Genomic DNA, 12,840 nt, shown 5'->3' with positions numbered 1-12,840 from the left:
GATGGAACTTCTAAGCCTCCTATAATTTCATGTGATTGTTTTGTTTTGCTGATATAATGCACAGATGTGTCATTAATAAAGGAGCTTATGGTTAATATGTTGGTTCCTTATTTATAACATCAAACTGGCTACTATGGACTGAAATGCTTGTGCCCAATGCTTAATATAATATTCAAATAAGGAAATCTTGGTGGAAAGTGGTGCTTTGTCATTATGGCGTGTTTTATTAAAAGTAGGTCAATATCAACTTCATTAAGTTTGCACAATGCATGGTTTCAAAATGAACTTGCATTTAAAATAATATTTCTTTATCTGAATATTATATTTAACATTCACAATTACTAAATCTGGAGACAATTAATACATAATTCATATGTAAACTAGATATATTCAAATGTATAATACAAATGTATTATATATACATAAGTCTTCGTCTTTCAGTGCAAAATACATTTTGAAAACCCCCAAATTTTCAAATTGTGCGGCCCTCTCCATACAGTCCTTTTACAGATGTGGCCCCCGGCCGAATATAGTTGAATACCCCTGATGTAGGGTCTGAAGTTCTTTTCGAAAATAGCAAAAAAAAACACTTTCAGTGTTCGGTGGAATAAGTGGGGAAAAAACCGAACAGTTAGGTAAGGTAAATCTATTTTTATTTATTTATTTTTTGTAAATGAGTGATGGACATTGGACAATATGGCACACATTAGTTTGCACTACTGTACTTCAGTTCCGAGCTCGAGCTGTTTTCTTTTTATTTAAATTGTTTTTGAGAGAGTGCCAACTGCGCTGCGTAATTTTGTTGGCCCGCTGCACACCGCTGGCTGACGAGCCGCCTTGAGATACAGGCAGACACACAGGCAGACAGACATGCCAGGAATGCGTTCACACAAGGTGCGATTTTTATTTGTAATGTGTGCAGAGAATGCATATCGCATTTAAGTTTAAGAAAGCTTGATAGCCTTTTTTTTGTTGGTTAACGATGCATAGTGTTTGTACATGTTAATCTCTGTTGGAGATGTTTTTTACTTCAGATTTTTTGCCAGTGTTGCACAGTGTTAATGTTTGTCACATTATTATTAACCTCCGTTGTATAGAGGACTTGTTTACATCATTAGGCTTCTAGGATTGGTCTGACATTTTTTTCATTTGAATAAGTGAGGACTTTGCATTTCAGATGGAACTTCTAAGCCTCCTATAATTTCATGTGATTGTTTTGTTTTGCTGATATAATGCACAGATGTGTCATTAATAAAGGAGCTTATGGTTAATATGTTGGTTCCTTATTTATAACATCAAACTGGCTACTATGGACTGAAATGCTTGTGCCCAATGCTTAATATAATATTCAAATAAGGAAATCTTGGTGGAAAGTGGTGCTTTGTCATTATGGCGTGTTTTATTAAAAGTAGGTCAATATCAACTTCATTAAGTTTGCACAATGCATGGTTTCAAAATGAACTTGCATTTAAAATAATATTTCTTTATCTGAATATTATATTTAACATTCACAATTACTAAATCTGGAGACAATTAATACATAATTCATATGTAAACTAGATATATTCAAATGTATAATACAAATGTATTATATATACATAAGTCTTCGTCTTTCAGTGCAAAATACATTTTGAAAACCCCCAAATTTTCAAATTGTGCGGCCCTCTCCATACAGTCCTTTTACAGATGTGGCCCCCGGCCGAATATAGTTGAATACCCCTGATGTAGGGTCTGAAGTTCTTTTTTTTTTTTTTTACTGAGCATTGCATGGGGCGAAGATTAGCAGTTGTCTTAAATGTCCACCGCTTAGAATCATCTGGCAAGTTGATTTCTATAGTACAATTCAACAACAAGGTAATTCTCACTTGCTTCTCTTAAGATATTGCTTATATCTTTTCCTCTTGGCATTGTATTAACCCATGCCTGAATGTGTCAAAGCGGTAAACTGCCAAATTGTCCGCATTTAAACGGGTCTACTTGCTGCGGATCAGTTCATTGAAGGCTGATTATTTGCAGTACTTGGTAGTAACTGGTAGTAAATCCTATCAAAACAGAAAGGCGGTTCTCAGTATTGCCCACATGATTTTTCTAAATTTTGTATATTTCCATAAGTATCAACACTGTTAATATTCTAAACAGTTTACAGTGGATAAAGAAAACCATGTATACAAATGATTAAAAAAAGTTGTGCTCTTTACACCCGCAGTAAACATTTAATGAACTTAACATCTCAAAATAATACATGTTGTAACTTGTTTGGCGCCTTTCGTATCTTTTATTTTCTTTTTCCCAGAGGGCCATTTTTGGTTGCAATGGGGAAATCGTGGCATAAGGAGGAATTTAACTGTGCCCACTGCCGTTCGTCCCTGTCAGATACAGGCTTTGTGGAAGAAAAGGGATCTGTGTACTGTGAACACTGCTATGAGGACTTCCTCGCTCCAACATGCAGCCGCTGCCAGGACAAAGTACTTGGGGTGAGCACATGTGAGAAAGGAAAAGAGAGATGTAATTTCCAGTATGAATGTAGAGAAGGATGAAGGTTTAGATCTTCACCATATTTAACCACAGTCACAGTTATTTGCCATTTTTCTAACCTTGACATCATGTGTGACTGCTGTTTTCATGTTGCACCACCAGTATTTGGATTCAAAGGCGACAGTGCTCCTCTCTAGCCGTCACACTTTCTGATTTCTGACTTATTTAGTTTCATTCCACTTTTTCTAACAATATTTTCTTATGGTTTCCCCACTTTTCCATAATATGTCATCTACATTTAATGATTTCCATTTACTTCCAGTCATTTAGTAGATGCTTTTATCCAAAGGGTCTTACAAATGAGGAACACCATATGAGCCAAAGTAAAATAAAACACCCAGGACTACAGTATGTCTTCAGTAAATGACAGAATAAAACTAAATTAGGTGTGAAAGTGCAATGCGAGTCATTTTATTTTATGTCTTTAGAAGACTTTAACATTTACAGCATGTTGTATGTCAGTCTTTATGTATAACTCCCTAATAACTACTAGAATAACCACATGTTCATTCTTTTTTACAGTCTGCCAGCAGTATGATCAGATTTTCAAGTGTGTATTTGGGTGTATAATGAAAGTTGTTTAGGCAGACAAAACATTCTAAAAAAAAAGATAAAATAAAAAAAGATCCTGATGAAAGAAGATCTCAAATGTGAGAACCATAAACATGTAGCTTCTGAGATTCTGGCACAGGGTTCTTGAATTAAATGATTAAAATAATAAAAAAGATCCTCTGAGGATACATGAAGGCTGAATGTTCTTAAAAAATGTCTGTCATGACCACCACTGTAACTCAGGAATTCAGTTGTTAGAGCGAATTAGGATTTAACAGCCTAAAGGCTACAGGTGCGGTTTGAACCCAAACTGTCAAGAGGCTGAAATCAGTGCCCTGAAATTCATCCTTCACATGCTCTAACCTCTTTAGCCTCAATCTCTTTCAACCCTCTGTTTCTCACACATTTTTAACCAGCTTACGGCTCCTTATCAACCTGTTTTCTCACTCTCTCTCTCCTAATCCTTCACTTGACTCCAGCCCACCAACTCTCCAATGACTCCCTGTCCTGTCTTGTTCTCACAGTTTTTGGGTGGGAAAGAAATTAGTATGTCTATTTTAAGCTGGGTCATGCGACTCAGCAAGAAAAGAAAAAAAAACAAAACAAAAGGGAGAATATTCAAAGGGGACATAAAAAGACATATATATATATATATATATATATATATATATATATATATGTGTGTGTGTGTGTGTGTGTGTGTGTGTGTGTGTGTGTGTGTGTGTGTGTGTGTGTGTATACTATTTGTGTGTATGAAATTCCAACTATTACTAGTATGATTATCCACTATTTTTTATTTCCTTCCATTCAGGAGGTGATCAATGCTCTTAAACAGACATGGCATGCCTACTGCTTCCTATGTGCTGCCTGTCAGCAGCCGATCAGAAACAACACCTTCCACCTGGAGGATGGAGAGCCGTACTGTGAGCAAGGTGAGTGAAAATGGACCATCCCCAAAACTTGATGCAGGTATTTGTGAGGTATTTTCCAGTAATTGCAACAGTATTCAACAGGCTAAAACCACAGATGTGCATGCATGCTTTATCTGATCCTTAACCCTCTTGAGATCATCGTCAAATTATTTGATTAAACAAACAAAACAAAAAAACAAGTAATAAACTTAATGAAAAGGCGTTATCTTCAACTTTGCAGATAGAACATTTCTTAATCAAGAAGCAGAGCTCATGATTGCTGTGGAGGCTTGGCCACAGCATGGGATTTAACTGCGAGTGATATATCTAGAAAAATATATACCGTATTTTCTGCATATTGGCAGCATGGTGATGTGTTAATGCTGTACCTTTTCAGTCTAACTTCCCTGCAGCTTTGAAGGTGAGTAAATGTTGTTACTGACTAGTGGCTTATGTGGATAATACCCAGTTTCTCACCCAGCTTGACAGATTCAAGGATTGACCATGGATGGATGCATTAATTAGAATTAATTAAATCTTTAAGCCTGCTTTGAGGTCCATTACTACCAACAATCAGACAGCTGTGGTTCATACTTTGATGAAATGTTGAATATTATTGGCTCTGAAGGAGAATTCTAACTAAAATCTGTCCAAATGGGTGCTATGTGGCACCATTGTTCTGATGTCAAACGTAATTGCCTGCTTCTTGTGGGCTTGTGGGATTGAGTTGTGATGGTACTAGATGACTGTACAATGTGCTTACTAGATGCATTGACTGTATTGACTGAGCTGCTAAATTGATTTTTTTCATGCAAAAAGGGAGAAAAAGGGGCACGGTGGCGTAGCCGGTAGTGCAGCCGTCTCACAGCAAGAAGGTCCTGGGTTCGATTCCCGCCGGGGACGCTGTGGGCGCTGAAGTGCGTGTTAGTTCCCCCATGACTTCAGCACCACACCCTGGGTGGGGTTGGAGAAAGGACCTTTCTGTGTGGAGTTTGCATGTTCTCCTCGTGTTCCCTTGGTAGCTAATGTGAGCTACCCTCACAAAAACATGCAACAGTCCTGGGCTACACATGCCCCCTCTGGCCAGCCGGAGCGCCAGATAGGGTGGGGAGGATCCGGCCGGAATAACGTGATCCTTCCACGCGCTACGTCCGGCCAGAGAAGCCCCACCCTGTCTGGTGAAAAGAAGCTGCTCACTCCTCAGGTTAAGGAGGAGACCTGAGCTCAGTGTAGGGCCTCCCGGGGTTGGTAGAGGATGGCAATGCCCAGGACTGTTACTTAGGTATGAGCACTGGGTGATATAATGGGAAAAAACCGGGGATAAAAATATTGAAAAAAAAGGGAGAAAAAAAAACAAGATTGAAGCAATAAAAAAGATGCAAGTTGCCTTTTATCACATATATATCTATTTATTCATTTTTTTTAAATCAGAAATGTATTGATTCTTTAATCAGCAAAATCTTCTGGTGTATTGTCATTGTTCTTAATCACATCCTATCAGTCTAGGTGTTTTTACGAGATAAATCTGGACTTTTTTTTTTATATATAAATCCTACTTTGTTTATTTGATGTAATCCCTCTTTGTGTATATGTAAAACAGACTTTTACAGTTTGTTCGGGACTGGATGCCATGGCTGTGAGTTCCCCGTTGAGGCTGGAGACAAATTCCTGGAGGCGCTTGGTTACACTTGGCATGACACCTGCTTTGCATGTGCTGTAAGTGAAGCTCATACAAATTAATCTCTATACACCCACCCAGCACTGACTGACACAGTATGATGTAACATATGCACATAATCTCATTCCCACTTCTGAACAAAGTCAGAGTCAATTCTTTCAAATTAAACATCTTTAAACTGTGAATGAAAAGCAGATCCAGATGAGGCAGACACAAAATTACTGCCAACACAGAGCTGGGGCTAGGGTCGGAACTTTGTTCCAAATACTCAATCATGTTGACAACCATTGCTACTACATTTAATCTCAGTACATTTATCCTAAAAGTATTTGCATAACTGTTTGTCTGAAACTCCAAATGAGTTTCTTACATCATTAGAGAGAAAGAAAATGTTCTACTACAAGTTTTTGATATTATTTTTAATGAGTTGAGTGTGTGTGTGTGTGTGTGTGTGTGTGTGTGTTGGGCTCTTTTCAGGTGTGCTCTACCTCTCTGGAGAACCAGACCTTCTTTTCAAAGAAGGACAAACCCCTTTGCAAGAAACATGCTCATACGCTGAAGATATGAAGCTTGTACACTTCTCACACTTCTCTGGCCTCCTGTTCTCGATCGTTGGAAGAGCACCTCTTACTGATTTAGCACTTAGTTGAGAATACAAGTGAAGCGATATTCATGCCTTCATATTAGTTCCTAACAGAGGAAGCAAGAATACTTGTTCTTGGTTTTGACCAATTCCCTCCAGGGAAAAAACAGACTGATTGATTTTCCTTTACTGAATTTAGTTCAGTTAGACACTCATGCACAGCAAATGGTTGTATTTTATTGTTAAGTCATGTAAACCAAAATACCATAATACTATATTTTCCAATACACAAAGCTCTATGATCTTTATAACTTAACCTTAGTCTATGCCTAAAATGCATTAATGGTTAGTTAACCTTCTTTTCTACTTTGTAAAATTTCAAATTAATCATCATGACAAACAATTCCAGAAATGTGTTGAAAGAAAATTAAATAAATCAAAATATTCAATATTTGAGCAAGAGGAAGGATATTAATAATTAATTGCAGGCATGTAGAGTACCCAGCAAAGTATATTAGGGGCCTTAAAACTTGGAATTAAAATAGTTTTATTGGATTACAGTCATCAAAAAGATAAATGAGTATGACACAGCTTGTCAACCATCACAAGGGGACAGAAACACTTGTCTAATACTCAAACCTGTCCCTAACATGTCAGGATGACTTTTCTTTTTCTTTTTTGTGCTACAATTTTGATAGTGAGCCCTGTTTAGTGGGGCTGCAGACAGTGAAGCCCTCAAGAAGCAGGTACATACAGAGATCCTGCAAGGCGTTGGTGCCTAATAAAGTGACTTCTGAAGTTAATGGGCAGCATCAGATCTTAAAGGCAGGGTAAGCAATTTCTGGATGACATCCTGTCTATTGATATTTGAAACAAGACATCAACAAAACACAGAGAGCTCCACCTCCCTCTAGTACACCCCAACAAAGCACCTCCCATCATGACCTCTCCCGGGCTCTCCCTCCTCCCTTAATTCATGTGCACAAGCACAGACCCTGCTCCTGTTGGGGATTGTCTGGAGCAGGGATCCTCGTTTCCGGTCCTCGAGGGACAGTGTCCTGCATGTTTTAGATGTTTCCCTGCTTTAACACAACCTTTAACAGACCTTGATTGCAAGCTGATGATGACCATTAATTAGAATTAGGTGCATAAAAGCTGGGGAACATCTAAAACAATGCAGGACACTGGCCCTCGAGGACCAGAATAGGATCCCTGGGATAGAGCAACATTTGTTGCCTAATCTGTTTCTAGTTGACAGAACTGGTTTTATATTGTTTGGGGTTTTTTCTTTTTTACGGCATACTCACTAGATGGACAGCTAACAGATGCTGGGTGGATATTCACTAAATGTTACAAAAAAATAGTTCTGGATATAAATCACATGGATTTGCTCATCCTGCCTTTAACGTTATGCTTCAAAGCTGAGATACTGAATAATTTTGTACTCTCCTTGCCATGCTCTTCTTTTCTTTTCTCATCACATATTGGCACAATGTTGTGAAGATCTGTTAGAAAGAACACATTATCTCTAATTACAGGTGTTAACAGTTAAAAATTGCTGTAAAATTAATAAATGACCAGAGGATTATTTTTTCTTTTTTTTCATTTTGTGCAAAACATTGTATATTTGTTGCTATTCCTATTTGCAAAGCTGTGATCACATTTCATTATCTGACTAGTTGTGTCTGTGTAGCAAAACCATTTCACATAACAGGTATTCAAAATGCTAGAATGTTCATTCAAATTTGCAGAATGTATTTTAATTTTTAACTTTAATGTCTTTAATGTCTTTAATACAGACTCTGTCTGTAATTTAAACTTTTATTTAAGTCAGCCTAAAACTAGTCACATCTATGTTATAAACTGTAATCACTTTTTTTTTTTAAAGCACTCTTAATATAAAGATGCAACAGAAAGACATCTGAGAAACATGTAAAGGAAAAGGTGATCTTGGATGGTATAAAGTTTTATTTATTTCATTTTGTTATCAAAAAAATATTTGCATTAATTTCTGTTTGAGTCTGTTCTCTGTATCCTTTATCCTTTAAGTTCTTCTTTCTGACCTACAGCATATTGTGGTGTTTAGTCATTTTTTTATTTACTTTTTAGAGAATGAGTGAGTGTCTTTTCTAAATATAGGTATTTACCTGTTTGGGTAATGACTTCTGATTTATAGTACTTCTAAAAGAACTGAGGGTGTTTCCTTTTTGATTTTTTTTTTACATACTTTGAACATCCACTAACCATCTCTGCAGATATTCACATTTTTATCACTGTGGGATACTTGGTCTATTTTGTCTAATATTCCAGACACTGGAAACAAGAAACAATAAAAAAGGGCAACAAAAAGCTGGGTTTTTATTGTGCATAACAAAATGGGGTAAATAAAGCCTATGGTAAACATATTATTACAAATACTGCTTATTTCAAAACTATATTTCTCAAACTGTTGAAACTGATATGAGTTGTCTAATAAATTATGTTCATTTTAACTCCCAATGAAAGTATCTGTGTCTTCATTCACTTATTTATTTATTTTGTAGGGTTCAGTTGTGTCACTAGTATATTCATATCTTAGAATATCAAATTACTTATCTTACTGCTAGAGCAAAAAAAAAAGTGTTGAGATTATGTTAGCATTCAAGTGATGTGAGTTGTGTCAGTATAAGTGAGAATCCAACTACATAGGACCAATCAGAAATCATGAATTGGTTAAAAGTGTACAACACCACTCAGTGTTCCCACATTTACACAAACCCCTGCTGATTGCAATGGCACAGACTGTAAAGGCAGAATAAAAATTACAATATGTCAAGGGTGGGAAAGAAGGCCCATGTACTTGTGTAACCTATTGTTCTGTAAGAGGATGTGCAAGGTCAAAAAAACCTATCCAAATGTTTTTAATACCAACATTTTTCCTCCTAATGTGTGAGTGTAGAATCTGTGCAGCAAGTAGTTCACGTTTGTGCACCCTGAAGTTATAATTAGAGCTGCTAACACCTACACTGTCAGCACACTCAGCTTCTTAAAGGCATGTTTTTGACACAACAATTAGTTGACAGTGAGCATATCTGGTTTGACTAATGGCTTATTTAGGTGGAGGGTTTCCATTAGCAGGGGTCCAGGGTACAGCCTAGTAGGTTAACACGCCCATCATCCTCCTCAGCTTTTTCAGCTGTTGTCTCCATTAGATACAGACCCAGTACGATCCACTGACTTGGTAAACTACCACTCCATACCACTTGGTGAGAGCTGTGTACAGCTTTCCCTGTTTGGTAACTGCAAAAAAGGGGCAAAAAAGTATTTAGTCAGACACCAGTTGTGCAAGTTATCCCACTTAAAAAGATGAGGTCTGTAATTTTCATCACAGGTATATCTCAACTATGAGAGACAAAATGAAAAAAAAAAAAAAAAAATCCGCAAAATCACATTGTCGGATTTTTAAAGAATGTATTTGACAATTATAGTGGAAAACACGTATTTGATCAATAACAAAAGTTAATCTCAATACTTTGTTATATACCTTTTGTTGGCAATGACAGAGGGCAAACGTTTTCTGTAGCCTAAGTCTTATCAAGGTTTTCACACACTGTTGCTGGTATTTTGGCCCGTTCCTCCATGCAGATCTCCTCTAGAGCAGTGATGTTTTGGGGCTGTCGCTGGGCAACACAGACTTTCAACTCCCTCCAAAGATTTTCTATGGGGTTGAGATCTGGAGACTGGCTAGGCCACTCCAGGACCTTGAAATGTTTCTTATGAAGCCACTCCTTCGTTGGCTGGGCGGTGTGTTTGGGATCATTGTCATGCTGAAAGACCCAGCCGCGTTTCATCTTCAATGCCCTTGCTGATGGAAGGAGGTTTTAACTCAAAATCTCACGATTAGGGGTGGGTATTGGGAAGGACCTCACAATACGATACGCATCACGATACTTGAGCCACGATACGATACACATTGCAATATCCCGATTATGCGATATCCCGATTATTATATTCTACATAGTTCACCGAAAAATTTAAAAATGCATTACACATCTTAAAATCCAAGTTGTATATATGTACATCAGATGATAGTGATGGATCTTAAAATCCGAGTTGCACGTTCATCAGATTATAGTGACAATTCATGGGACAAACTGAGTCAAAACAATGTTTTATTTTAACTATACAAGCTAAAGTTACAACATATTTGTATATGTTTTTCATATTATTTACATGATATGAAATTAACATTAAATTTAGTATGAGGTTGCTTTAATTATGTGGCAAATGATAATAAACACAAGAAAGATGGGTACTAAAACCAAGGACAGGCACAGTGATCAGTCAGTATAGATATAAATCCATAAATAAATAAACCTCTGTCCATTATTTTTCATTTTTTAAGGACAGGCAATTGTGTTATATAAAAAATAAATTATAAAATGAAATAAAACGTGAAATAAAACCGGAGCTCAGTGCAGGGCCCTCCCAGGGTTGGTAAAGAGTGGCAATGCCCAGGACTGTCACTTAGGTAGGAGCACTGGGTGATATAATGGGAAAAAAATCGGGGATAAAAAATATTAAAAAAAAAAAAAAAAAAAAAAAAAATCGATATTCAAATTTTGAATATCGATATTGAATCGGCTGGAAAAGTATCGCGATATATTGCCATATCAATATTTTTGCCCACCCCTAATCACGATACATGGCCCCATTCATTCTTTCCCTTACACGGATCAGTCGGCCTGGTTCCTTTACAGAAAAACATCCCCAAAGCATGATGTTTCCACCCCCGTGCTTCACAGTAGGTTTGGTGTTCTTTGGATGCAACTCAGCTTTCTTTCTCCTCCAAACACGACAAGTTGTGTTTCTACCAAAAAGTTCTATTTTGGTTTCATCTGACCATATAACATTCTCCCAATCCTCTTCTGCATCATCCAAATGCTCTCTAGCAAACTTCAGACGGGCCTGGACATGTACTGGCTTCAGCAGGAGGACACGTCCGTCTCTGCAGGATCCGAGTCCCTGGCGGCGTAGTGTGTTACTGATGGTTCCTTTGTTACTTTGGTCCCAGCTCTCTGCAGGTCCTTCACTAGGTCCCCCGTGTGGTTCTGGGATCTTTACTCACCGTTCTTGTGATCATTTTTACCCCATGGGGTGAGATTTTGTGTGGAGCCCCAGATGGAGGGAGATTATCAGTGTCTTGTATGTCTTCCATTTTCTAATAATTGCTCCCACAGTTGATTTCTTCACACCAAGCTGCTTACCTGTTGCAGATTCAGTCTTCCCAGCCTGGTGCAGGTCTACAATTTTGTTTCTCACGTCCTTTGACAGCTCTTTGGTCTTGGCCATAGTGGAGTTTGAAGTGTGACTGTTTGAGGTTGTGGACAGGTGTCTTTTATACTGATAACCAGTTAAAACAGCTGCCATTAATACAGGTAACGAGTGGAGGACAGAGAAGCCTCTTAAAGAAGAAGTTACAGGTCTGTGAAAGACAGAAATGTTGCTTGTTTGTAGGTGACCAAATACTTATTTTACCCAGGAATTTACCAATTAATTCAGTAAAAATCCTACAATGTGATTTCCTGGATTCTTTCACCCAATCCTTCTGTCATAGTTGAAGTGAACCTATGATATAAATAACAGGCCTCTCTCATCTTTTTAAGTGGGAGAACTTTTACCATATGCCTTTCTTAGTTTTTGCTCTAAATACAAAAAATGGATTACTTTTGGAATAAAAGAAAGTTTATATGTATTCTTTAAAACAAGAGTAGGACAGACATTAAACAAGAATACAATGTTATTGTAGCCCTTTTGCCCCAAACGTCAGGTCTTTCTAGGTTAAAAAAAACAAAAGTGTAGATGAAAACACATATATTTCTATCTCTGAAAAAACTACAGAAGTGGCAAAAATCACAAAGCTTCTACTTGCAATGGTGAAAGGAACTCTTGGAGAATTCCAAGGAAAGTCTCTTGACGAGATTGAGATCGAAGATGAATTGGACCTAGAAGTTGATGAATATGAGCAGGATAATGGAGACGAAGAAGGTGATGGACACAGTTAAGGTGAGGGAGATGACAAAAGAATCAGAGACATTAAAAGGAAGTGGTTTAGGGAGTAAAACAGTAAAATTGTAGCTCTGCAAAAGGTAGAAAACCGGCGGCGCGAGACGGCACCTGCCGCGGTGTTTGCGCCCCAATTGAACGTTTAGACCAGACGATTTTTTTGTTTTTTTTGTTTTTTCAGATCCGGGCACTTGCGCCGTCTCTGCGCCGAGTCTGCGCCCAACCCGGCGCCGTGCGCCCTGTTGCGCGCCGCCGACCTCAGCGACAGACCCTGCACTCTTGCGCGGAGGCAATGAATGGGAAAGCCGTCAGCGGCTACCGCTGTGCGCCCTCTGTGTGAAAACTGCTTTAGCCAATCAGTGATTGTTGACATGGGGGCTCGCCTGCTCGGCCCTCCCCGTGGGTGCTCGGCTATCTCCGTGGGCGCTCGGGCCCCGAAGCACCCACGGTTCCGGCGCCTATGGATCCGGGGCTTTTGGAAAAACATTCGGGGCTTGAGCCCAAGTAGCCACCCCCTAGATCCGCCTCTGTTGCCT

The 12,840-nt window shown here is 38.3% G+C and overlaps 1 protein-coding gene across 5 annotated transcripts in view; it reads left to right on the top strand.

The window, feature by feature from the left end:
- pdlim5a (PDZ and LIM domain 5a) overlaps positions 1-8,039 on the top strand; it is a 67,881-nt gene extending 59,842 nt beyond the window's left edge. For all 5 annotated transcript variants that reach the window (XM_061729258.1, XM_061729257.1, XM_061729256.1 and 2 more), the window contains 4 exons: positions 2,294-2,474; positions 3,899-4,019; positions 5,599-5,714; positions 6,154-8,039. In XM_061729258.1, coding sequence (XP_061585242.1) covers positions 2,294-2,474; positions 3,899-4,019; positions 5,599-5,714; positions 6,154-6,243 — 508 coding nt within the window. In that variant the 3' untranslated portion in view covers positions 6,244-8,039. The remainder of the gene's footprint in view (positions 1-2,293; positions 2,475-3,898; positions 4,020-5,598; positions 5,715-6,153) is intronic.
- The last annotated feature ends 4,801 nt before the right edge of the window (positions 8,040-12,840 follow it).

This window comes from Cololabis saira, chromosome 9, assembly GCF_033807715.1.
Source record: "Cololabis saira isolate AMF1-May2022 chromosome 9, fColSai1.1, whole genome shotgun sequence".
NCBI classification, from domain to species: Eukaryota; Metazoa; Chordata; class Actinopteri; order Beloniformes; family Belonidae; genus Cololabis; species Cololabis saira.
The sequence above is the reverse complement of the archived record's forward strand: the minus strand, read 5'-3'. Positions and strand labels throughout refer to the sequence as shown.